The following is a 26555-nucleotide window of genomic DNA, read 5'->3' on the forward strand; positions in this document are numbered from 1 at the left end:
CTTTTTTTACGAGGAGTCATGTTTGCATAGACCACAATACCTGCAGTCATAATGCAAACAAAAAACATAACTCTGATAAGGACAGTGCATACATTATCAGTTATGTTTTTTGTTTGCATTATGACTGCAGGTATTGTGGTCTATGCAAACATGACACCTCGTAAAAAAGGTGTCAGTTTTGTTGCCAGATAAAAGGGTAAAAAAGCAATTATCATATTTTTTACTGGCAAATGAGGTACCAATGGTGACGCGCTTTTAGTTAACCCCGAAAGCCACACCGAGCCCAAATTCTCATTTTCAGGAGGGTCCTGCTACGTTGGTATGTTTGGCAATACCAAAGTACGTTCTTGTACATATGGGGAGAAACGGGAGAACCTGGAGGAAACCCGTGCAGCACAGGGGGAGTGGATGAACCGATCAGAGAAAAGGTTCCAAAGTGATGAATAAAACACAGGTCGTTCTTGGCTGCGAGTCGCAAGTGTTAGCACGCTCACCCTGATGATACACTGAGTGTCTAAACCTTGCCATAGCTTGTTACACATGCTGCTGGAAGAAAAGAAAAAACTCCCAGAAGGCCGTGGTTGATGGGATGTGTAAAAAATAACTCCCAGAAGGCCGTGGTTGATGGGATGTGTAAATAAAACTAGATTTTTCTTTGTACGGAGGACAAAATTGTACATATTTTGTTTTGACATCGCGTTTGCAGCACACAGGTCCACTGTTCAACGCCAGTGGTAGCTATTGACACTGTTTAGCGCCCTGAACCTCTGATCCAGCGGGCCAGCAGACATTGTTCAAAGAGGAGGCTAACCAGGCAGTGTTGTTGTAATTCAAAAGGTCTGGGACACGGCTCATTTCTCGATAACGTTTATTCAGAATCACACGAGGAAATGTATGGAATCTTTTTTTTTTACAAGAAATATGGCTTTAAAATAATAATTCTGTGGCTTACCCAGCCATCTGGACCTCCTGGCCCAGCCTTCACACAAGAACAAAAAACCTCAAAAGCTGCTCGGGCAAGTGCTGTTAGCGAGCACCTATTGAGTTCTGGATGTCGTACGAGGGGGTGGGTTGGTCAACACCAAACCCAACGAAACTGCCTCATCAGTAATGTTGCCAAATCGCACAAAGTATTCGGGACTCGTTTACATATTCGCCACCGATGTTGGTCACGAGCAGAAAGTGGAACACCGGGTCGCTGCAATACGCTAACCACTGCACCTCCCCTCCTCCCAACCAACACACACACACGAGGCAGCTTCACTTGACCTGCAGCTGCACTTTGATGTTCATGGAGGCGAGCTCGGCCACGAAGTATCGCAGCACGAAGGGCATCGTCACGACACACACGGAGTCCGCGCTCTTGCACACGACGCACACCCAGGCGCGGCGACCGCTGCGAGTGTGCGCCCAGTCGGGCGGCGGCCGCTCCAGCGTGGGCGACAGCAGCGAGCCACAGCGCGTGCACACGCGCGCCTCGCAGCGGTCCGAGCACGCCACCAGGCGGTCGTGCAGCAGGAACGAGGTGCCGTGCGCCAGCAGCGCGTCACGCTCCATCTCGCCGAAGCGCACGCCGCCCTGAACGTTGCGCCCGCCCACCGGCTGGCAGGTGAGGCGGTCGCGCGCGCCCGTCGTTCGTACCTGGGAGGGGTGGAACGCGGGTGGGGGTGGGGCGGTGGGGGCGGGGCAGTGGGGGGGGGGTCGAGATGAGGTTTTGATGTCATTCGGAGATCTGAAACGAATGCGCACTGTTGGCGAAAATCAGGGCTGCGTGCACTGCTATCACCGCACGGAGAAAAAGACGGCGTGATGGAAAAAACTAATCAAGAGTGGAGAGCCGGATGAAGAGACGAACAGTCACATGGACAGATGGGACGGACAGACAGGTGAGAGAAGGCTCTTTCCACAAGTCCCACACGTTCCGAGTGCGCGGCCTCAGGCTGGCGGAAACCCTGCGTCACCTGAAACTTGTCGGACACCATGTGGCGCAGGCGCTGGTAGTAGACGATGCCGATGAAGATGTCGGCGTCGAGTTCCAGGCCGCTGATGCCGCTGTACAGGCGCTCCGTGCCCAGGTGGCTGTAGCCCGCGGCACTCAGCAGCTTGCCAAAATACTCCACCGCCGTCAGCTGCTTACCCTCGTCTGCAGACGCGCGCACACAAACACGTACAGCATAAACAGACGTTTGGGGCAAACACTGTTAGAGAGCAACTACGAAGGCCGGAACGGTGCATGAGTGGTGTGGCCGGAACCAATCCCCGGTCGCCAATGCCGGGAATCATACCCAGGTCGCCGGGTTCATAGCGCAATCACCGAGTTATTGCTCGCCACGAACACAGACACAACATGCGCACGTGCACACGAACACAAGACAAATACACACACGCTTGCATGAATTCAAACCCAGATTACTCACAGGTTAATTCAAACCCAGGATCTTAGCGATGCCAGCTCAATGCTCTTACCTCTAAACCACCCGGTCACCTTCCACAACCACCACCTCCACAACCACCACCGCCAAAACCACTACCGCCACAACTACAACAACCACCGCCACAACAATTGTCGCCGCCATCGCCACCACCACCAAAACTACTGCCACCACCAACACCACCTCTAAAACCACCCGAACAGCCATCACCACCACTACCACCACCACTACCACCACCACTACCACCACCACAACCATCACCACCACTTCCACCGCCAGCGCCGTACCTCCGTCGGTCGAGCTCCTCTCCGAGAAGGTGAACGGCGTGGCGTCATGACACAGGCCGTGCATGGCGGCCGACTTGCCGGCCATGCTCTCGATCAGCATGCCGATGGTCATGCGCGACGGGAATCCGTGCGGGTTGAACAGGATGTCGGGCGTCATGCCGCCCTCGCTGAACGGCATATCCTCGGTGCGCCACAGCCGGCTCAAGATGCCCTTCTGGCCGTGGCGGCTGGCGAACTTGTCGCCGATCGTGGGGTTGCGGGGAATGCGCATCGTGATGCACGCCCGAAAGAAGTGGCCCGTGCCGCTGTCGTTGCCGCACGCCTTCACGTTGTCCACCACCGCGTCCTCCTTGCCCCTGGGGACGAGTCGTCTTGTGAATGTGCAGTAGAAATCTGGGGTTTAGGCCGCCTAACGATCCGACCTGATTTTGCGGCAACCAAGGTTCTCCCACCTACCCGGCGCGGCCAAAGAAATTAAATTGTCACTACGCACTGGCGTTTCACGCGGCCAATTGTCGTCTTGTTTCAGCTCGCCGGTGAGTTGAAGTGGACAGCCAAATTGTTTCAATTACGACTCGAGCAACATATGGAGTCGTAATTTGTCAGGCCGGCACTTCAGACCAAGAAGATATTTTTAAGAAGAGGCGTGCACGACACTAGCCGTGGTCACCGGATTCTTAATGCAGCAAGCGAACCACTGCACCACCACTCCACCTCACTGATGTGTGAATCGCGAGCCTTTAGAATCGATTTTAATTGACGAATGGATGAAACGTTACGTGCCTGTAAGACCGCCCACCGTTTCTTGCATGTAAAGCGCGAGTTTTAACTTAACAAAACATATATATTTTCCCCCATTTTTATCCCAACGGTGCTTTTGCCTTCATGTCATGAGATAAATAATACATTTGGATATCTCACACAGCAGTGCAATCTCGCGTCAGATAAGGGTCCATGGAAGAAGATGTAGCAAACTACTTCTAAGATCCCATCCTGGGACCTTTCATCCACACAGTAGGTGGCAGCATTTTCCCACTCCCTCCGCCACCAAGAGGAGTATTTGTCCCATGACAAAGCCACCCTCCTCCCGTGCCCCCCCATCCCGATTTCACCCCCCTACCCCCCCGCCCCATATCTACGTGACCCTCCGGCCCATGGGCACCCGTTGCAGTTGCTCAGTCAGCACACTCGACAATTACGCTCGCCCCCCACCACCCCCATCAGAATAAAAATCGTTGTTTATACTGGAGGAATCCGATGAGCTATGAAGCTCTTTCTCACAGATGTCCAGTATGGGCGGGTCAGCAAGTTACCACAGCGAACAATACAAAAACACGATAGGAGTGCAAAATAGAGAAAATGCCACGAAATGTAAATAAATAATAAAATATCCCATCATGTAAGTCTGACTTGTCAAGCTTGGGCAAGGCATCAAAAACAACAACAAAACAGTTTAACACTTAGGCTTTCGCGACCAATATTATTGATAATCAACGTTTTTGGGTTAGATCGCGTTAATATTAAAAATGTGTCGTAACCCTCCACCACCCGACACGGCCAATCAGCAAAAAAGTGTCACGTTGACAAAAGAGAAATAGTTCACTACTTTAGCCCACCAGTGTGTTGAAGCGTGAAACCACAACATTTACAATGTGTGGTGGAGGGTTACAACATAATTATAAATAACGCGATCTAACCCAAAAACGTTGATTATGAACAACAAAACAGTCCCCCCCACTACCCCCTTCCCCCCCTTTGAGACTGCTCGCTCACTTGTAGGCGATGACGGTGGCCTCGCCGGTGGCGAGGTTCAAGTAGGAGTAGAAGGGCTCCCCGTAGCGCAGCCACGAGCCGATCGAGGGCAGGCCGTCGGCGTCGAGCTTGGCGGCGCCGGGTCGCGCGTCGTCGCCGGCCTTGAAGCCGAACACGAGCTCGTCGCGGCCCTCGCGCACGCACTTGGTGAGATCCACGAGCTCCGTCTTGTAAATGCTGCCGTGCGCGAAGCCGCGCTCCCACGACGACTTGTTCACGATCTGTTTTTCGTGCCGAGAAAGAGACCTTCGGGAACCGGGCCTCGCGTTGATCGCGTGCCGGTTGTATTTTATTACAACTCGTGAAACGCGTCGTGGATGTACAAAGTCTACGCGTGGAATAAAGGCCTCTCCGTGACGCTTCGTGGCTTTTAATTGGAGGGCTCGGCAACAAAGGACAGCACGAGCGGGCGACTGGTGCCGTGCTCGCACGCACACAGAGCCGTGCACGCACATCAGCCGTGCACGCACACCAGCCGTGCACGCACGCACACAAAGCCGTGCACGCACATCAGCCGTGCACGCACGCACACAGAGCCATGCACGCACACCAGCCGTGCACGCACGCACACAGAGCCGTGCACGCACACCAGCCGTGCACGCACACAGAGCCGTGCACGCACACCAGCCGTGCACGCACGCAAGTGGGCGAGAGGGCCCGGCCTGTAAAGCAACGTGCGCAAATGTACCATGGCGTCCTCCATGTCGTATCCCGTGTAGGAGATGACTGCCACCACGGCGTTGGTGCCCGCGGGATAAGTGTCCATGGCGTAGTGGTCGTACATGTACGGCCGCACCAGGGGGCTCTGCGGCGTCTGCAGCCGGTACAGCTTGTTGTCAGAGCGGTCGCGGAAGTTGTGCAGCGGGGTGCCCATCGTCTGCTTGCCTGCACGCGGAGGGGATGGGGAGAGATGCGTGTGGGAAGGATCAAGCGAGCCGCATAAACGGGATACTTCTTGCGTATGGCTTCGTAAAGAACAACTTGGAAGGTCTGTATTCGAGTTTGGTAGGCAGGCGATGGCTACGGGTGAGGCTGAGTTGATTTCTGATGCTACTGCACCTCCGTTGGATTTCAGTGGTCTACACGGCGCTCTACAGTTTGGTCAGAGCCTCTACAGTCACATTTCGGACTTCCTTTGAATTTCCACTGATGAAGGCGGTGACCGGATCTGGCGTCGTGGATCGTGCAGATTCGATTTCATCACGTGTTCCAGTGATTTCACGGAAGGTTGCCACCAGATAACAGCGAGTAGGTAAGAGCGATATCACGAGACCTAAATGTTGTACCATTGTATCCTTTATTTAACCAAGACATGGAATGAACCTTATTGAGACATGTAAATCATTGTCTCTCATGCAAAGGTTACCTGGGATTCAATCAGAGTGTATCCTCATGGTCACCACTGACTGTCAAGTACTTGTGGGTAGAACGGTAGGTCTGTCAGCAGAAAGCCAAGTAGATTCAAGTCAACCTCGTAGGTAGGCAGGGGCATAGGTGTGTGGGTAGTCAGGTATGTAGGTAACAGAAGCCTACCTATGTGGGTACACTGATGAGTGTGGATAGTTTGCTAGGTAGGTAGGTCGGTAGATAGGCAGAAGTAAAACTTACGGTAAAGTAGGTAGATAAGTGGGAGGAGTTGGGTAGGCAAGTAGGTCTGTAGTAATTCCTGTGGATTGTGGGTAGGCAGGTTTGCAGGCAGGTAGATATGTAGCTAGCTAGATAAGCAAACAGGCAGGTAGGTAAGTAGGCCGATAGCGAGGTAGTGAGATTGGTAGGTAGCTAGCAGGCAAATAGGCTGGCAGGTACGTTGTTAGAGAAGTAGATAGCTAGATAGGTTAGTTAGTAAGTTAGGTTAAGTAATTTACAGGTAGGTAGGATGTTAGGTAGGCAGGCAGGTAAGTCCCCTGGAAGATAGGTTGTTAGTTAGGTTGATACTAAATTAGGCAGGAGCAAGGTAGTTCGGTAGGCAGGTAGGCATGTCGGCAAATAGTTGGGTAGGATGGTAGGCGGGTATGAAGGCTGGCAAATAGATTAGTAGATAGGAAGGTAGTTAGGTAGTTTGGTAAGTGGGCAGGCAGGCAATCAGGCGGGTAGGTAGGGGCAAGCGTTTATTAGGGGTAGGCAGCAGTGAGGCGAGCAGACGCTCACCCATCTGACACTGGTACATGTTGCGGGGACTCTGGTTGTGGTCCGAGTAGGGGATGAAGTTGGCCACCACGCTCAGCATGCTGTGTGGAAACAGCTCCTGGTGCGTGGTCACCCCCTTCACGATCTCGTTCTCACGGATCGCGATGTCCATGTAAATCTGTGGGGCGGGGGGCGAGAGAGATGATGTGGCAATACCGGAACACAAATATCTCCTGTATAGCTTACATGGGCTTTTAGGACACGTTAGACAGCACCCATGAACGACAACAGCTCCATCCCATGTCACTCATGGTGGTCGTTTGACCACACTTCACCACAGTGGTTAGTGCGGGCTGGTAAATGTCTGGTTGTGCAGCGTTAACTCTAACCCCACGGCAAGAAGGGCCTGGGTTCGATTCCCAACTTGGGTGCCTTTCTGTGTGGAGTTTGTATGTGTTTCCAGTTTCTTCAAATCGCTAAAAACACACAATGTCGGCCAAAAATATCCCAGTGCAGGACCCTCCTGGAGTCTTCAGACTCAACGTGGCTTACATTATTTGGAATATTTGGCTGCTATACATTTCCATATGATAAGCCAGGTCGTTGAGCTTTCATTTGTGGCCTGGTTGCTTCTGCAAAGAAGCTAATAGGTCAGTGGGCATCATCTGGTAAAATAAATTAGCTTTCGATTTAAAGCTTTCGTGACTGCAGGGATTCATATTCTTGGTTCTTTCGGTAAAGTCACGTAGAAGGGAAATAATACAATAAAAATATAAAACAATAAAATTCTCACGACGTTTCGACTGCAACACAAGCAATCATCATCAGGTGTGAAATCCACAGCAAGAAAATTAAGAAAGAAACGGCACATTTTCAAATTTTCTTGCTGTGGATTTCACACCTGATGATGATTGCTTGTGTTGCAGTCGAAACGTCGTGAGAATTTTATTGTTTAATATTTTATTATATTATTTCCCTTCTACGTGACCTTACCGAAAGAACCAAGAATATAAACTAGTTTCGTTTTATTTGTATATTTATTTTAAGTGATTTGCATACCTTCCCTATACTTTGCACCCCTATCGTGTTTTTGTATTGTTCCGTCCCGCCCCTCTACTGGACATCTATGAAAAAGAACTTTATAGGCCACCGGGATTTCTCCAGTACAAATAAACATTCCGATTCTGAAGAAGTCATCATTACAGAGACGTACGCACCAGACTGGTGCCGCGGTGGCGAGCACGACCAACCCACCTGCTCGAAGGTGCCTATGAGCTCCTCGACGCCGAGTGCCAGGTTGCGGACGGGGCGGATGAGGCGGCCGGCGCCCGTGAACACGTAGAGCGTTGGGTAGAGGCTGGCGCAGGCCGTCTTGGGAACCAGCACCACCTCGGTCCAGGGCGGCACTCGCTTCTCCTTGCGCGCCTGCGGCATGGAACACGCCGACACCACGGGGTGGTGGTGGAGCGGGGCGGGTGAAGAGGTTGTGGAGGAGGAGGTGGTGGCGCTTGAGATGTTGGTGGAGGTGGAAAATCATGACACGGAGAAAAAGGAAACCACAACGAGCACGTGGTCACAACTAATTCACCTCCTCTCCAAACAGAGCCCAGGGAATGAGGAGAAGATGTTTCTAACATATTCTCATAAACGTTTCAACCACATTCAATTAACAAAGGCCCCCATGTAGCCTCTAGAGACTCTTTGGGAGAAAATTACTGCGAGTGAGCAACTATTAAAAGGGGTGGCCACAGTGCGTGGCTAGGGATGGTGCGGCCAGGCCAACATTAGCTAAGGAACACCCAAAACCCTTGGAGCCAAACTAAAATGAGCCATCAAGGAGAGCCAAGAGGAGCAGGAGAGTCGTGCCAGCAGCCCCGTCGACGTTGCGATCGCGCACCTTGTAGGTGCGCAGCGTGCTGACGATCTCTGGCGCGATCCGAGGGTCGGCCCAGCCCACGAAGGAGCCATCCAGCATCACCGGGTAGCACTCGGAGTAGGGGCAAGCGGGGGTGCCGTCCACCGGCACCACGCCTGGGCGGGCACGATGCACACGTCAACACACTAACATACGAATATACCAAAAACATCGGCAACAGACCAACACACTGACATACTCATATACCAACACACTGGTAAGCCGACACACTGACATTCTACTAATATACTCGATAAGATACACCAGCATTCCTAATACAGAAAATTTTTTTATTACATTTTTGGGAGGCAGATTTTAGGATTTTAAGGCCAAAATAATCAAGTTAAATTAATAAAATTAGAATAACGGCCACACCGTTTAAGCACCATGCCACACCGCACCGCCGCGCGGCAATCTCACCGAGCGAGCAGAGCAGGGCGGGCATGCCACCGATGGGCGTGACGGCCGTCACCACCTGGGCGCCGACCGTCAAGTGGTTGAGGAGGCCGCAGGGCGTCCCGTCGGGCGTGTGCACGGGGCACAGGAAGCCCCACGACTCGGGAAGCAGGCGGCGCACCGTCGTGGTGCGCATACGCGCAAACGCGGCGCCGCGGTGCACGGCGCGGAAGTGCGAGATGTAGCGCGTGAAGTTCAGCTTGTCGGCCACCACCGCCAGACCCGCATCCTGCAGCATGCCCAGGCCTGCGGGAACCCACGCACGCACGCAGAGACAGATGTACAGACGGACGGGCGGACGAGACACTGGTAAGAACCCGGAAAGCACCGATGGATTAGTCAACATCTCTCCCATCCTGCTCTAGCGGCGACGGAATGATTTTTTTTAGTTTGTGAAGAACGGGCGACACTGAACCAGCACTACTGTGGGTTCGAACCTGGGTTCTCAAGTGTACCAAGTTTATGGTCTCAAGCCTGACCAACAATTGCCCGTGAAAAAAATCCAGAACATTAAATTTGAAGTTTCACTAAATTTGTCAAATTCCAGCTCTGAGAATTAAAAATATTGGTTTGGTTACTTAATTGGGAAGCCACGTGGCAACATCACTCCCTGCTACTCGCAGATTAATGCCCAACTTCCTGGCCGGTGCTGCAATCCCCTTGCCCGTTCACCGAGTGGAAGTTGGTCCGTGCGCGCATTGCAATGGAGGAGCAGTATAAAATATGAAGTGATGGTGATGATGGCGACGACGACGACGAGTGGCGGTACCTGTCTTGGAGGCGAGGTTCCCTGTCGCCAGCAGGTACTCGGTGGCGCGGGTGAGGTCCGACACGGAGCTCAGGACCTTGGCAATAGAGTCCGTGGTGAGCGGGATGTTGCTGTGGCGCTGCACGCGCTTGTCAAACGAAAACTTGGCGCCCACGAGCCAGCCCTCCATTTTCTCCTGCACACGCGTGTGGGGGTGAGCGTCAAAGGGTGAGTGTCACAGGGTATGGGGGGGGGCAAATGGTGAGGGTTGAAGGGTGATGGTCAAAGGTTGAAAGGCAAGGGGGTGCGCTTGGAAGGGTGAGTGTCAGAGGGTGAGGGGAAAGAGATGAGGGTCAGAGGGTGATGAGCAAGGGATGATGGTCGAAAGATAAGGGGCAAGGGTAAGGGTCATGGGGTGAGGGGCGTGGGGAGCTTTTAAATATCAATGGTTCAAGTGGCCGAGTAGTGGCTCAGAAGTTACAGGACTGAGCGGACGCTGGGTTTGAAACCATGGTGCAGTCACCCAACAGCTTCTCAAATGCAGCAAGTTGATGGCCTCAGCCTAGTGACCAAGAATGGAACAACGTAAACCCATCCTGTTTGACTTTTCATCAAATCTCGCAAGCTAAGCAGGTTTTTAGCCCGCGCACACAAACACCTTGTTGGGTCAGCAAAATGTCATTGTTGTCCTGCACAAAATCCATCGTTGTACTGCACTTCTACACTTCCATATCTACGATCCTTGTCTCCATCAACTTGCACTAAGCACAAGAGTTAAGTTCTATGAAACTAACGATGCTGGTGCAGAGGTTCCCGATGGTTTTCTGGTTGTACCGCGTTTCATTTGGCACGATGTCTGATAAACATTTCGTAGAGAATCGTCCAGCACGAAGAGCAAAACGTCGGACGTAATGTAACAACCGCTTGCCCGCAGAACCGGAAAAACACGTCGTAGAGAGGAAATAATAATACTTTCATTTCATACAGCGTCATTCATGCTAACAGGATCCCACAACGCTGTACATTATATATAATGACCAAATCCCATATATAGCTACTACCAGCAAATGAAAACCCTACAACCAAGCCAAATCAAAAACGAATTAACAAAAAAATGGCGCCAAAAAAAAAGCACCAACAAGGAAAACGTTATGACAACAAATAAAATAGTCTAATAAGTCGAACAAATAATAATAATAATAATAACGGCTGGTGGTAGTGGTCACTGCGGGGAACTGTGGGGTAAGCACCTTGAGCATCATGAGGTATAGATGCCCCGAAGTCAAGACCTCCTGCGTCGAGAGGCTGTCGGGGTTCTCTGGCGCGCACTCCCCCTTGGCGAAGGCGAAGAGTTTGCGCGTCATCATGCACAGCAGCTGGAACTTCTCCACGTTGCTCTTGAGATGGATGCATATACACTGGCTGGAAATACACACACAGTCAGGGTCGGGTGGTAATCTCGTCAATCACCCATGCAGTCACTCCCTCTAACCGGCAGGCCAGTCACCTCCATGTCACTCTTACATAGCTACGAACAGGATTACCGTTCCCCAGAACTTCACCCATTGTTCACGCCGCCCATGTTGAGGACTCTGGTCTACCAGAATGGCTGTTTCGTCTCATCCTCAATGTTCAACCACCACCGCACTGCACGTCACAACACTTCTCTCTCTATGTCGCTTTCCTCTCACCGATCGACTTTGAAATCCCCTTCCATAGTCCCTTTCCCAAGTGCTCATAACCTCGCTTAATTCAAGAAACGTAACGAGCCCCGTCGCAATCTCGAGAGTGCTGTTAGTTTCTCGTCACTTTGGCCACTGGGAAACGCCACAGGGTCAAAGGTTGGTGAGGGTGGGAGGGGGGGGGAGAGGGAGGGAGGGAAAGAGGCTCACTCGAAGAGAAACTCCGCCACCTCCTCGTCCGTGAGCCACTCGGGCAGGACAAGCTTGACGCGGAATCGCTCTCCCAGGTAGCGCATCACCTGGGCCTGCGTGAGGCAGCCCTCGTCACCCACGGCGCGCATCATGTACGCCACGCAGCTCCGGTAGAACGAGTTCCCCTCCATGCTCTTTGTGAGCTCGCTGAAGATGCGGTAGTCTGTGAAGGACACGAGGCCCTGGCGGAGGCAGAGTTGAAAGGGGGAGGGCAGCGATCGCGGGTGTCCCGACGACTTGTCGTTCGAAATTAGATCCGGCTCGCGCGATGCCGGTTCCGCGTTACCGAGCGTCTCGGGGGAATCTTGCGCGGGAATGCGACCGCCGCCGCCGCCACCGCCTCGCTCACCTTGAGCGCGAAGCCGAGCGGCATGAAGAAGAGCTGCTTGCGATAGATGAAATTGAGCATGACGGTGCCGTTGTCCAGGTAGTGCAGATTCATGTTGATGGCCGTGTGCTCCTCGCACACACAGTGGATGGAGATGCCTGCCCAAAAGAAAAAGACCCCCCAGTATTGCCTTAACAGACTTGTGGGGAAAGTGCTGCTAGCGAGCATCTATGAAGGCCGGCATGGCACGCAAGGGGGTGGGGTGGCCAACACAATACCTGGCAGCCTTTGTTTCATGAATGGTGATGTTTACACATCGCACCATGCATTCATCTGAGGCCGAATCGGCCTAGAACCGGTTCAGGTAATAGTCACTGATGTTGCCCATGATCGGAAATTGAACTCGGCTCGCCGGGTTCGTAGTGCAGCACGCTGATCGCTGTAATACCGCTCCCCACACACACACAAGAACAAAGATGCCCCAAAGGAACTATACAGATTGTTGGGGTAAATGTTAGTGAGTATCTGTCAAGGAGTACTGTGACCAGTACCACACATGTCTACCACCTTTGTGTCACACATTATTTGGTGGTGTGTTAACAGTGGAGCACAATCATATTAGAACAAACGTCAATAACACATCCTTCAAGAAAAAATATATATTTAATTACTTATAATAGGTGACATTTTAGGCGAAGGTCTTATTTAGAAGGGTTATTTATAATAAGGCTTTTCCAGAAATATATTTTATATATTTTAATTTTCAAGGCCACAGATTTCGTGACAAATGTGTTGAGTATTTTTTGCATTTCATGTGCGAATGGAAACACACTACCAGCGACTCATGTAAGGCTAAGTCAACCTATGGGAGGCTCAGGAGGAGCTCAGATCATTTCCAATGTTAGCCATTGGCTGGCAATCCAACTCAGGTGGCCGGTTATGTAGCGCCATGCGCTGAACACTGTGCTACAGCACCAAACGCATACACAAACGCACGCAGTATGGCATGATAACCCAATGACGGCATTCCTTCACAAAGCCACGCTCACTGTAAAATAGTGATCATGACGATGATGGTGAAGTTGAGAAAGGAAACACCGACCGTCAGGGCTCGCGCCAAGTTGTTTTCGCTTGCCGGCAGTGACGGCGGTGGTGGCGTTGGTTGCGACTCACTCACCGAACTCGGTGTAGCCGGGGCCCCTGCTCTTCCACTTGGGCCGGTTCAAGGCAATAGGGTAGTTTCGCCGTGGCATGATCAGCATGCGCACCACCTTCTCGATGCCGTTGATAATGTAGTAGCCGCCCATTTCCTGCGCGCGGTCCAAAACGAACGCCCACCCCCCCAACAGATCCCAGTCAAAAAATAACGCATTGTTAAAAGTATTGTTGTGACCGTACGATAAGAGTTGGGCCGATTCGTCAATGAATTTGATTATCAGGTGAAAATTGTAATGGACTATTTTTTTGTGGCTGATTACGGAGACCGGTTTCAAAATCGTAATGCAGATGATGCCCATATAGCCGTACAAACTGTTGGGGTAAGTACTACAAGCGAGCACCTACAAAGGCCGGCAAGGCGTAATATGGGGCAGTGTGGCCAGAATCACACCCAGCTGCCTGTATCCCAAGTACTAATATGTACACTTGGCATTAGGAACTTATTTAAGGCCGAGTCAATCCAGGGAAAGCCGAAGACCGGTTCAAATATTCTCCACCAATCTTAGCTATCTTCTTGGTTCTTTCGGTAAAGTCACGTAGAAGGGAAATAATAAAATAATAAAAAAAACATAATAAAATACAATTCTCACGACGTTTCGGCCACAATGCAAGCAGCCATCCTCAGGTGAAGAACAGGTCTGTCGGAAAGAGAGCGTCAGATGCTTCTGCGTGACTTTACCGAAAGAACCAAGAAGATGAATCCCTGCAGTCACGAAAGCTTTAAATCGAAATCTTACCTATGTTCGGTAATAAAATTTAGGTTGCTGGATTTACAGCGCAGCGAGCGAACTACTACACTTTCACTCCACACACGCGCGTACAGGTACATAAATGGGCAGGTATATTACATCATAACAATAATTGTTGTGATTGTGAGTGTTACCATAACTCTTTTGCTGTGCGGCTCACCTCGGCCTCCTCGTGGTGAGCTATGAGCTCGGCGGGTGACATCCCGCGCAGGTTGCAAGCCTTGGACTTCACCATGATGGGCACTTGACCCAAACTCTGCTGGATGATGCCCTGCGGCTCCCCGTTCACCGACCAGCTCACATCCGCCTGGCCGAAGGGGGGGGGGGGGGGAGTAACAGGAGGGGAGAAGATGAAGACCAGGACGAGGGGAGAGAAGGTGGATGGCAGGGAAGCGCTGGTTGTTTCACGCTAGGCAGCGAGAGTGGACCACGTACACGTACCGTAGTTGGTAGCGCAGAGCCGGCGGTTTACAAGCTCTACAAGGAACACATTTGCCGAGGTTTAAATACCGCAGCAGCCACATCTGCATCAAGAGCTCTAGCTTCCTTCCCGACGTTGCTTGATGAAACTCAACATAAAGAAGTTCGGTTGACATGACCCTGCCCCGATTCACTGCAATGACACGCTCACTGCCGTTGAACCATTTCCATGTCACTTTTTTATCACTACTACCACAACAATTTATCTAATGAACCTCATGCCTTGACACCCTCCAATCTCATCCGGCAAAATGGACCGTATCTTCTCATCAACGCTGTAAAAAAAAAAAGTGTTCGTTATTATCTGCTTTTATCAGCGCCCTCATTTGCTGGTCGTATATAGTTAACCATTCGTGCACGAGACGCTGTACGACTTTTTGAGGATGCAACAGGGCTGTTCAAGGGATCGATTGCTCACAACATGCCAAGTTCGTGACGCGAGCGGGTGTGTCGTGATCTCACCATGAGCTTGCCACGGTAGGTGGCGCGGCGCGCACGGCACTCGGCGGGGAAGACGCGCATGTCCCGGCACACGGCTGCCTTGCCCACCATGGGCGGAGAGATGGAGGTGTCGACGAAAGCCAGCGACAGGCGATTGCCATTTATCATGAACTCGATGGGAGGGATGGCCTGGGTACGAGACAGAGAACAGCGCGATCATCACAACACCATCAATGCTGCAACAATGTCATCATCATCATCGCCGCAACAACTTCATTACAACACCAAATACACAGATCCCCCGTATAGCCTTAACAGGGTGTTGGGACAAGTGCTGTTCGCGCGCATCTATTAGGGCCGGCACGGCACACGAGGGGGTGGGTGGCCAGCACCACGACCGGCCTTTGACTGCACTTTCCTCTGCTGGTAACGTAAACCCATCAACAACACATCGGAATCAGAATATTTTATTTATACTGGAGGAATCCGATGAGCTATGAAGCTTTATTTTCACAGGTGGACCGGTATACATGCCGGACACCCATCCAATAACTTTCCCGTCTCAACTCTGCTCAAGCTTCCAAGATCGGTGCCCTGCAACTGAAGTCGGCGTGGCCGGGGCTCACAAGGCAGTGCGCTAACCGCTGCGCCACCGCTCCTCGCGAAACGCATGAATAAAAACCCGAATTCATTGTCGTGCCTGCACACAATTAATAATTACACGATTATCCATTTTTACCGGGTATGCCGCAATAAGGCTACATTACACGGGGAATGGCGTGCTTAATGTCACATTAAGGGCAGGGTGCATTAACCTCGGCAGCCTTCCGCGGCAGCGTGTAACGTCCACCAAACCTGGCTCGTCACCACCGATGATTACACTGGTCAACACACTTTTTCTGGCATAAGGTATTCCAACGGTAGTAAGGTAATTTTGGGGTGCTGATTCCAAATCTGGCATCAGTTTTTGTCTATCAAATCAGGTTTTTGAGATATCAAAATCTGCAGAAGAAAAATATTAAATAAATGTGGATATCTACATAAAATGATATTATAAACACACTATCTTAAAAATACAGCACCATATTTTAACATCAAAGCAGTCACTGACTCGCAACAACTTGCAATCATAAGTGACAAGAGTTAATTTCGGGTAAAATCAATGAAAATGGGGTATGCCGATAGCCTAAAAATGAGATGTGATAGAGCAAATCTGAGATCAGATTTGGAATCAGCACCCTGAAATTAGTCTAAAACAGCTGCAAAAGTCCAGCCAGAATTTTTTTTATTTTTTTGTTGACCAGTGTTATTTTATTAAGGCCACGCCGCCGGTGAGATGCCGCTATTATACTGGTAGGAACGAAGTGGACCAGACCACCAATAGATTAATGTGTCCGTCCGTCCGTCCGTGGGAGGGGTGGTTTTGAGGGTGGTGTTGGAAATGAAAGACTACGAGTCTTTAAATCTCACAGCGTTTCTTGTCAAAACAAACACTTTTAATTAACGTTACACTAGAATACAGTAATTTTTTATTTAACTCCTCTATACCCGGTCGATATCTCTGTACCGGTACTAAGTATTATTCCTACCAGCCCACCCCGCAGGGTCCTGTTTTCAGTGAGGCCACGCCGAGGCCTGTACAAAGTGGGCCCTCTGTGGTGGCACCGCGCAAGACGGCGGCGATGGGATTCTGTGGGCCCTCTCAGGCCACCACCATCACACAACAATCGCCATTCGCCACTAAGTAGGCGGTGGCGTCACCACGACGCTTGTGCCAGGCCAAGTGCACCTTGAGGCCACCACGTGAAGTGTCGAACGCCCGCTGGCAGGAGGAGGTCACGGGGCAGACCCAGCAGGTGCCACGGGTCGACTGACCGAGATGACCGAGATGAATGGCCGATGCACAACCACATACACACACCACTGGCTAACCACCACCACCCCCCCGCTCGCCACGGCCTCACCTGCACCGCCTGCGAGAGGCCCTCGTGTAGCACGTAGTCGAACGACTCGACGTGCGACTTGACGAGCTCCTGCAGGGCGCGTCTCTGCGTGGCCGGCGGCCGCCCGTAGTCGGGCGCCGTGAGCTCCTTGAGGCTCGGAGCGCCGCAAGCCGCCGGCGGCTCCGTGGACGCGGCCATGCTGCCTCGATAGCTCCACGTGCTGTGGAGTGGGGGGATGGGGGGTGGGGGTGGTCAATGTTGTTGGTGGTGGTGGTGGGGAGGTGAAGTCGTCTGCGGCCATCTTACCTAGGGGGGGTGGTGGGGGGGGGTGTTGGTAGGGGGGGGGTGTTGGGGGGGGGGTGTTGGGGGTGGGGTGGGTGTTGGTGGTGTTGGTGGGGTGTTGGTGGGGTGTTGGTGTGGTGTTGGTGGTGTTGGGGGTGTTGGTGGGGGGGGGGGGTGTTGGTGGGGGGGGTGTTGGTGGTGAGGGGGGTGGTGGTGGTGGTGGTGGTGTTGGTGGGGGTGCTGGTGTTGGTGGTGGGGAGTCTCCTTGAGTAATATGGCCGCCAGAAGTTCTCGACTGTCGCCCGGCTCACCCGGCTTCCCTCGTCACCCCGGTGATGCCGCTTCACGCCCCCCCCCACCCCCAGCCTGTTGCTGCGTTGGCGGTGGTGCACAAAGACAAAGATCCCCCGTGTAGCCTTAACAGACTGTCGGGGCAAGTGCTGTTAGCGAGCACCTATGAAGGCCGAAACGATACACGAGGGGGTTGGGTGGCCAGCACCACGCCCGACCGCCTTTGTCTCCCCTGTGTCGATGTTTACTACACACCGCACCAGGTACTCATTTGAGGCTGAGTCAACCTAGGGGAGGATGCCCAGGTCCGGTTCAGATAATCGTCACTGGCGGTGTTGGCCGTGAGCGGGAATCCAACCCGGGTTGCCGGGTTCGTAGCGCTAACCACTGCACCACCGCTCCCCAGTCACGCACGCAGACACGTGGTACACACACACGTGGGTGGTGCACACAGACACGTGGTGACACGTGGTGCACTGAGACACGTGGTACACACACACGTGGGTGCTGCATACAGACACGTGGTGCACAGGGACACGTGGTGACACACAGACACGGATCTGTTAGCGGCACTAATGATGGACTGCGTGCGCGTGTGTGCACGGCAGAAGACGTTTCGGGCAATGGGCGCTTCTCAGAGAGAGAGAGACAGCGATGAAGAGCTTGGAGGCACGCTGGGGGCTACTTACGTGCGGTGGCGAAATAAGCTTTAAATCGTTTCGGAGAGAACCAACGAGGCTCTGTTGTCGCATTTTCACGTGCGATTCTCAGTTGGGGTGTCGAGTCGAGGGGGAACGAACGGGGGGGGGGGGGCAACGTTGTCTGCTCGCAGGCTGCAAGAGAGAGAGAGTTTCGTGTTGTTTCGCTATCCCCCAAGGAGTGTGCAGAGCCCACGATGGTTGACTACAACCCCAAGGGGTGGTTGCACGGCCACAATCACACGCCTGCAGGCTCGTGTATATCTCTCTCTGCCTTCACATGTGTCTCGGCAGAGATGAGCGCGTTTTGCCTGCGCTTGACGGCACACAATGTGGCTATGAATAAGGCCCAGTCAGCGAAACGTCGGTACTTTTTTATTTTATTTTGATGCCAATGTTATTGACGAACGTGTGGAGTTGTTTTTGGTTTGTTATTTGTGCGCCACTGCCAACGCGACAGCAGCAGTATCACCGAATATAATTCGTTACAACTCCCGTAGCTGGGGTCGGGTTAGAGGTGGTATTTGTGAAAAATTATTTGAAATCAATCCCAAACTATTCTAAGCAGGATAACAAAATAGATAAAACACCGCCTGTGGGTAAAAACAGTTTTCTTAAAATCAAATATAACTAAAATCTCTCAAAGCGTCGGCGTAGAGCAAAAAAAAAGTAACGGAAAGGGAAAAGTAGCGATAATAAAAAAAAATATAAAACTAATTTTGAACTCCATGTGAGAGCCGGCGTGTGGGTGACGCGCCCTGCGCATGCGCGGTGCGCGCGGCCGCGAGATATTTAGCAGCCGGGAGTCGCTTCCTGCCCCGAGTTGCGACGGAAAAAGGCCGCGGCGACAACAAGAAAAACCTCCAGCGGCCTCTCTCTGTCTCTCCCTCCCTCCCTCTGTCTCTCCCCACTTGTTTGTTGCCGTGTTGTGCTCAGGGCTTCTCATCAACTGCTAGTTTGAGTCTTCTACATCTGTTCGCCCTCACCACCACCACCACTAATTGTCATCATCTTCACCATTGGGCCACCAACGGCGCGTGGTGATCGTGCGCGCCCCTCGACTTTTGTTGTTTTTAAATTGTCTACTTCAAGTTACGCCACCAAGTCGCGTCGCCGTCTTGCACGACGAGGCGACACCCAACCACGACCGCAACAACAACAACATCGCCCTCCCAACGTCAACAACAACAACATCGCCCTCCTCTCCCAACGTCAACAACAACATCGCCCTCCCAACGTCAACAACAACATCGCCCTCCTCTCCCAACGTCAACAACAACACCGCCCTCCCAACGTAAACAACAACAACATCGCCCTCTTCACCCAGCGTTAACAACAACAACATCGCCCTCCTCTCCCAACGTCAACAACAACATCGCCCATCTCTCCCAACGTCAACAACAACAACATCGCCCTCCTCCCAACGTCAACAACAACAACATCGCCCTCTCCCAACGTCAACAACAACAACATCGCCCTCCTCCCAACGTCAACAACAACAACATCGCCCTCCTCCCAACGTCAACAACAACAACATCGCCCTCTCCCAACGTCAACAACAACAACATCGCCCTCCTCCCAACGTCAACAACAACATCGCCCTTCTCTCCCAACGTCAACAACAACATCGCCCTCTCCCTACGTCAACAACAACAACAACATCGCCCTCCTCTCCCAGCACCTCCACGACAACAGCTGGCCCAGCGTTGGACACGCGGCCAGTGGACCTGCCGACTTGCTGGCCAGCCCCTCCTGCCTTACCTGCCTTATCTGCCTGCCTGTCTTACCTGCCTTACCTACCTTACCTACCTTACCTGTTTGTGTGCCTTACCTGCGTGCCTGCCTGCCCGCCTGCCCGCCAGACAACCTGTTGGACGAACCGCTTTGCCCGCCTTTCCTGCCAGCCACTTGTTGTTGCTGCTGCTGTTGTACTGCCCGGCTGCTTCACAGACATCCCGTGTTGTCGTTGTTGGGACTGCCTCACGAGCAGCCATTCACACGCATAGACAGCCCAAAGAGTGTGGTTGGACTGGCTGCCAGCAGACACAGACACCCTGTCCGTGGAACGTGTTAATACTGCCTGCCTGCAAACCCAGGTACTGGACTGTGCCACTCATTACCACTGAGACGCCAAGCAAGCCAAGTGCTTGGGCAGCCAGACAGATTTTCAGTTTGGGCGACCTGTTGTGCTGCTGCTGGACTTCCTTGCCAGCTTAACACCCAGACCAGCAATCGGCCTGCCTGTTGTACAGTTTTTCTGCCAGATAACCACTCCGTAACACCTGAAAGTGAGCCTGTTGAGCTACATTAATTTATTGGTTTGTGTCTTCGGAACCTGAATGACCAGCCAGACAGACATCTAGCCATACAGTCGCAGTTGATTCACCGGCCTGTCAGAAGACATCCTATTGCCCTGCCTGATTTGTTCACTTACGGACGTGCCACAGCCAGCCACGGAGCCCGCTTGCGTGACGTGCCAATGGAAGTGGGGGACAAGGCCTTTGGCTTTGGCAGCTACGAGGGCCACGAGGAGGCGCAGAAGGCCCTCGATGCGATGAACGCCAAGGCGAAGGAGCTCAACGGGAGCCGGGTAATGTACGGGGCCCGTGCCTCCAAGGCTGCGGCCGAGGGTGAGGCGGTGGCGGTGGCCGAGCTGGAGCGACAGTTCGAGATGCTCAAGCAGGAGCGCAGGAGCAAGTACCTGGGCGTGAACCTGTACGTGAAGAACCTGGACGAGTGCATCAATGACGAGAGGCTGCGCAAGGAGTTCGCGCCGTACGGCAACATCACGAGCGCCAAGGTGATGGTGAACAGGGGCGGCGAGTCGAAAGGCTGCGGCTTCGTGTGCTTCTCCATGCCCGAGGAGGCCATCAAGGCCATGACGGAGATGGACGGGAGGGTGGTGGGCTCGAAGCCGATGTACGTGGCGCTGGCCCAGCTGAAGGCCGAGCGTAACCTCCAGCACCTGGCCTCTCACCTGAACAAGCACGGGTTCTACGCGGGCAGCGGGCACAGGAGGTCGGAGAGCGAGATGGAGCTCAACGGGGAGTACGAGTTGCCCGAGCAGGAAGGCAAGAACAAGTTCCAGGGCGTGAACCTGTACGTGAAGAACCTGGACGGCAACATCAACGACGAGAGGCTGCGCAAGGAGTTCTCGCCGTTCGGCACCATCACGAGCGCCAAGGTGATGGTGAACAAGACGGGCGAGTCCAAGGGCTGCGGCTTCGTGTGCTTCTCCACGCCCGAGGAGGCCGTCAAGGCCATGTCGGAGATGGACGGCCGCATCGTCGGCTCCAAGCCCATGTACGTGACGCTGGCGCAGCTGAAAGGGGAGCGCAGGATGCAGCAGCTGGCGACTCACCTCAGTGAGCACGCGTTCCACGTGGGCAGCACGCACAAGAAGGCGGTGCTCGAGATGGAGCTCGGCGGCCACGACGTGCTCAGACACAAGTGCACGAGCAAGTTCCAGGGCGTCAACCTGTACGTCAACAACCTGGACCCCAACGTCAACGACGAGCGGCTGTGGAAGGAGTTCTCCCCCTTTGGCACCATCACCAGTGCCAAGGTGATGGTGAACAGGAGCGGCGAGTCCAAGGGGTTTGGCTTCGTGTGCTTCTCGTCGCACGACGAGGCCTCCAGGGCCATGCTGGAGATGGACGGGCAGGCGCTCGGATCCAAGCAGCTTTATGTGGCGCTGGCCCAGCTCAAGACGGAGCGCAGCCTCCCTTTGCCTCGCCTCAACGGGCGGGCGATCTGCGTAGGCCATCTTCACAAGTCGGCGGAGGAGCTGGAGCTGGAGCGACAGTTTGAGTCGCTCAAGCAGGACCGCAGGAACAAGTTCCAGGGCGTGAACCTGTACGTGAAGAACCTGGACGACGGCATCAACGACGAGAGGCTGCGCAAGGAGTTCTCGCCGTTCGGCAACATCACAAGCTCCAAGGTGATGGTGAACAGATGCGGCGAGTCGAAAGGCTGCGGCTTCGTGTGCTTCTCCACCGTCCAGGAGGCCACCAAGGCCATGACGGAGATGGACGGCCGCATCATCGGTTCCAAGCCGCTCTACGTCACCCTGGCGCAGCTCAAGGCTGAACGCAACCTCCAGCATCTGGCCCCCCACCTGAACGAGCACGAGTTCTACGCGGGCAGCAGGCACAGGAGGTCGGAGAGCGAGATGGAGCTCAACGGGGAGTACGAGATGTCCAAGCAGGACGGCAAGAACAAGTTCCAGGGCGTGAACCTGTACGTGAAGAACCTGGACGGCAACATCAACGACGAGAGGCTGCGCAAGGAGTTCTCGCCGTTCGGCAGTATCACGAGCGCCAAGGTGATGGTGAACAAGACGGGCGAGTCCAAGGGCTGCGGCTTCGTGTGCTTCTCCACGCCCGAGGAGGCCATCAAGGCCATGTCGGAGATGGATGGCCGCATCGTCGGCTCCAAGCCCATGTACGTGACGCTGGCGCAGCACAAGGTGGAGCGCAAGGTTGAGCTGTCGTCCTCGCAGTACGTGCAGCACGTTGGCGGCGTGCGCATGGTGGCGCCGAGCACCACCATCATCGGGCAGTACCAGCCGGCGACCACCTCTGGATACTTTATGACGACGTTGTCACAAGCGCAGGCCCGCACTCCATACTACCCGCAGTCCCAGATGGTGCCCGTGCGCTCCAACCCCTGGTGGCTCCTGCCAGTGCAGCCCCAGGGAGCCCACGCCGCCCACGCTCACGCCGCCCATGCCCACGCCGCCCACGCCGCCCACGCCGCCGCCGGCTTCCAGGCGATGCCGGGCCCCATCCGCCAGCCGTCGCCCGGCACCACGGTGATGCACCAGGTGAACGCGGCCGATGTGTCGCAGGGAATCGATGCCGCGCACGTCATCTCCCAGGGCATGATGGCCCGCCCCTCTTTCTCCAACCAGGTCACCGGACTACAAGTGCCGACCTACAAGTTCACGAGGGGCATGCAGAACCTCTAGTGGACCCGGCATGTGCGTCGGCAAGGCCTTGCATTTGCAAACACTCGGAAAAAGTCTGAGCCCCACCAACACCACCACTCAGTCTCCTGCCTACCAGGTTTTTGCAAAATACATGGAAAAATTTCGATTTAAAGCTTTCGTGACTGCAGGGATTCATCTTCTTGGTTCTTTCGGTAAAGTCTACGTGACTTTACCGAAAGAACCAAGAAGATACATGGAAAAAGTTGAGATTGCGGCTTAGGTCATGGACTGAGAGTTTGACTGTCAGAAAGCTGAAGTCGGTGGGAGAGTTGAATTGCTCACTGGCCACTGCTTTTGGCTTGGAGTTCTGCAAAACGTGGTCAGGCTCAGCGGTCACATGGGAGTGGACCAGACTCTTCGGGATGCTCCTCGCACAGCGGGGAAGCCTCAAAAGTGGCGCACGGGCAGGGTCCGCTCCTCGCTTCCATACTGCACGCATCGCCAGCACCGCAAGGACTTGCAGTGGATGCCCCGAGGATGGGGAGCACGCCGCTCTCTCCCTCCCGCCTGGTCTCGCCCGAGGCCCGTGGAGTCGAAGCAACGAGAGGCGGAAAATAGGGGGCCTTGAGAAAGGCCACTTTAGGGATGGTTTTCCTAGCTCCTTCAAAGAACACTTAAGGTGTAGGGCGGGGCTGGCTCTCCATCTCAGTGGCCACAGTGTTTGTTTTTGTTAACGACCGCGGTCAGAAAACACATTCACCTCAATGCAACACCAGCAGTCGAATTAGTGTTTGTAGCCAAGTGATTGTTACGGAAGTGGTCGGTGTCAAACGTCCTTGTTTCAATCGTGAATGTTTTTGGCTTTCACGAATAATGTCTCGCCTGGGGGAAAGTGTCAGTCAATGGAGCCACAGCCGGCTCCATGCACCCAGTTTTCTGTACCTTGGTCACTTTTTAATAAACAAGTTTTGACAAGTGCAGTTTTTTAATTTGACATTTCAACCGAAGTATCTGTTTTTTGTCAAACCATTGTCCAGCCCTAGTCCGAAAGCAAGCTCCGTGAGCTTTAAGAGGCGATGTAGTGAGTCCGCTGAGGTCGTCAGGCACCAGCCCGAGCTCCCCACCAGGGTGCAAGGGATCCACATTTACCAGTTGCAGTGAGTGTGACATGGAGCGACTTGATTTGTAAAATTTCAAGGTGCACCGCCTTGGTGGTTTGTCAGAACTAGAGTTTCAGAATCCCTGATAGTCGGTGCTTACAATTATACGACTTGTCCTCATGAGGCTATTATTGAGTTCAAGGAGTGATTGGGGGGGTCATTGTTTTCCACACTCAACGGAAGAATGGTGTTTTCCACAGTTAATTGCCAACACGTGCCACACCCTCCAGGGTGGCGCACACAAAACGCATCCACGACACACCAAGCCACATTTGGCCACCCAAAAACAAAACAGCCAACCTCTTTTTGCTTTGAAACCCCCCCCCCTCCCTTTAACATTGGTCACGCCACGACTCGTCAATCGTCTTGTTGCGTTTTTTTTTGTTAACATTGCAACGGAATCGTGTGAACATAACTGCCCGAGAGGAAGTTAGTCTTTATTTACCGGCGTCTCTAATAACTGGTCTGTGCTGTAACGTTTTATCCCCCCCCCCCCCCGTATGCGTCTGCCGTGCAAAGTGATTCTTGACGGGAAAAACTCTATAATAAAACTTTACACAGATCTCTGCTGCACTCGAATCTCTTTTTTTTCCCCACCGTCCTGGGAAAGTCTGGGAGTTTTTGGGGAACCTCTTGGGTCACCCTTATGGGATCGGCAGGACCTCTCTGGGAATGGGAGCGAGTTCAAATGCGTCAAGGGCAAGACAAACATAATAAGTATAATCGTGCATTCTGTAAAACCATGAGTTTCAAGCAACACAATCGTGTGTAAAATGCTTCTCAACCTCTGCATTATGCAATAACCAATGGCATATCCTCACTGCTGCTGTCACAAGGTCCCATTTGCTCAAATGTATTTTGATGGTGATTTAAGAGTACCACATGCACTTCTTCGTGAAATGCTCATGTGTTTTGCATACGGATCGAGGCTGTGTGCTTCTTACACGTGTTTGTGTTGTCTGAAACGTATGTGGAATGTGATCGTGGTGATGAACCTGGATGGTGGGTGGTAAGTGAATTTCTGGAAGCTGACTGGGACAGGCCTTGTATTGGTATCTGGATATTACTCTTTGGTTTTGTCGGTAAAGTCACGTAGGTAAAAAATAAAATTAAAATAAAATCAAAATAAATTGTGTTGCCTCCGAAACGTCGTGATTTAATTTATTTTTACTTTATTTTTCACCTACGTGACTTCCGAAAAAACCAAAGAGTATGGACCCTTGCAGTCACGAAAACTTCAAATCTAGAATATCTGGGTCTTGTTCTCTTCCTGGGAGTTGATGTTTCATCGGCGGTAGGTCTGTGGCACCCTTGTGGATTGTGAATGTGCTTTGTCGGATACTGTTCAACTCTGTAGGTTCTAATCATTGACATCCTTGTCACTTGTGATTTGGCCCGTTGATCACGTAATTTTATCTGTGGGTCAAAAGTAATTGAGCGCTTCTTCATGGAAATTCGTATCCGAGTCGATCCTTCTAACGTCCAACTGAGATGATGTGGTTATTTTTCACTTACGGAGGAAGCTTCGCTTCGGGGTGACGGACAAATCCAGCTCTGTCTCCAGGCCACTTCCCATTGTGAAGCTCCCCAATGTGTTTTCAGGTTTCACCGCGTGGTAGCGAAACGTCAGACAAAATACTGAACAGGGTGTGTGGTACAACCTCACGCTCATCGGAGAACTGTAGGGCACAACCGCGACAACCTCAGCAGTGATGATAATAATAATAATTGTGTTACGTCTATGGGACCTTTTTTGCCAGTTATCATACTTTGATACTTGTGCTGCCTTTGCGCTGTTCGCCTTTCGACGTTCTCTGGTCTAACACCGGTGAGACAAGGCCACACAAGGCAGTATCTGATGTAGGCAATGCATATGATCAGACCATGTTAATTTGCATGTTTTGCCACAAGTGTGTGTGGTTTAATGCAGACTCGATGCCTTGCGATAAGGGATATATTTGGCGTATGAAAATGTTTTACACCCTTTATTGCCAGAAAGGGTTTCGAGCCTATTCTTGTGGGGTTTTTTTTGCAATAGTCGCGTGCGTTTTCTTTTATCCGTCTCGAGATTGTTCATGCGACTGATGTCCACTAGATGCCGCTAGAGAATTTCCTGCCCCACCGCCGATCGCTCACCGCTCTCATCCTTCAGCTTACAAGAACAGTTTTAGTTTCAGCGGAGCTGTCCGATGCTAAGCTCTGGAAAAAATGCCCCCCCCCCAACTCCCCCCACCGTCTTGCTATCGGTGGGAGGTTAAGGGAAAGGACGGTGTCCTGGTGGCTGGTTATTGGTCGGGCGGAGGGGTGGAAATATCCCACGAAAA

At 52.7% G+C, this 26555-nt stretch overlaps 2 protein-coding genes across 2 annotated transcripts; one reads left to right on the forward strand and one right to left on the reverse strand.

Moving 5' to 3' along the window:
• Positions 1 to 854: 854 nt before the first annotated feature.
• On the reverse strand, positions 855 to 17091 carry POLR1B (RNA polymerase I subunit B). The gene is made up of 17 exons (XM_061559410.1): positions 16892 to 17091; positions 14949 to 15116; positions 14167 to 14313; positions 13217 to 13349; positions 12061 to 12197; positions 11670 to 11893; positions 11028 to 11199; positions 9799 to 9973; positions 8994 to 9275; positions 8556 to 8689; positions 7913 to 8083; positions 6680 to 6836; positions 5220 to 5416; positions 4493 to 4752; positions 2720 to 3075; positions 1962 to 2143; positions 855 to 1641 (listed from the first exon to the last, which is right to left on the reverse strand). The coding sequence occupies exons 1-17, from the start codon at positions 17066 to 17068 to the stop codon at positions 1261 to 1263; spliced, it is 3453 nt and encodes a 1150-aa protein (XP_061415394.1). The 5' UTR covers positions 17069 to 17091; the 3' UTR covers positions 855 to 1260.
• Positions 17092 to 18923: 1832 nt separating this feature from the next.
• LOC133347279 (polyadenylate-binding protein 1-like) lies at positions 18924 to 24793 on the forward strand. Its single transcript, XM_061559409.1, has one exon. The coding sequence runs from the start codon at positions 20621 to 20623 to the stop codon at positions 23108 to 23110; it is 2490 nt and encodes an 829-aa protein (XP_061415393.1). The 5' UTR covers positions 18924 to 20620; the 3' UTR covers positions 23111 to 24793.
• Positions 24794 to 26555: the final 1762 nt, after the last annotated feature.

This window comes from Lethenteron reissneri, chromosome 25 (assembly GCF_015708825.2).
Source record: "Lethenteron reissneri isolate LAM-NWPU_2019-01 chromosome 25, ASM1570882v1, whole genome shotgun sequence".
Taxonomy (NCBI): domain Eukaryota; kingdom Metazoa; phylum Chordata; class Hyperoartia; order Petromyzontiformes; family Petromyzontidae; genus Lethenteron; species Lethenteron reissneri.

Bases quoted from the DNA above. Each gene is read 5' to 3' on its own strand.
- LOC133347279 (XM_061559409.1), top strand. From the start codon at position 20,621: ATGGAAGTGGGGGACAAGGCCTTTGGCTTTGGCAGCTACGAGGGCCAC.
- POLR1B (XM_061559410.1), bottom strand. From the start codon at position 17,068: ATGGCCGCGTCCACGGAGCCGCCGGCGGCTTGCGGCGCTCCGAGCCTC. The intron at 14,314-14,948 runs GTGAGATCACGA...CCCTTCGGCCAG, and splicing joins CCTACCGTGGCAAGCTCATG to GCGGATGTGAGCTGGTCGGT. The intron at 13,350-14,166 runs GTGAGCCGCACA...GACCGCGCGCAG, and splicing joins CTCACCACGAGGAGGCCGAG to GAAATGGGCGGCTACTACAT.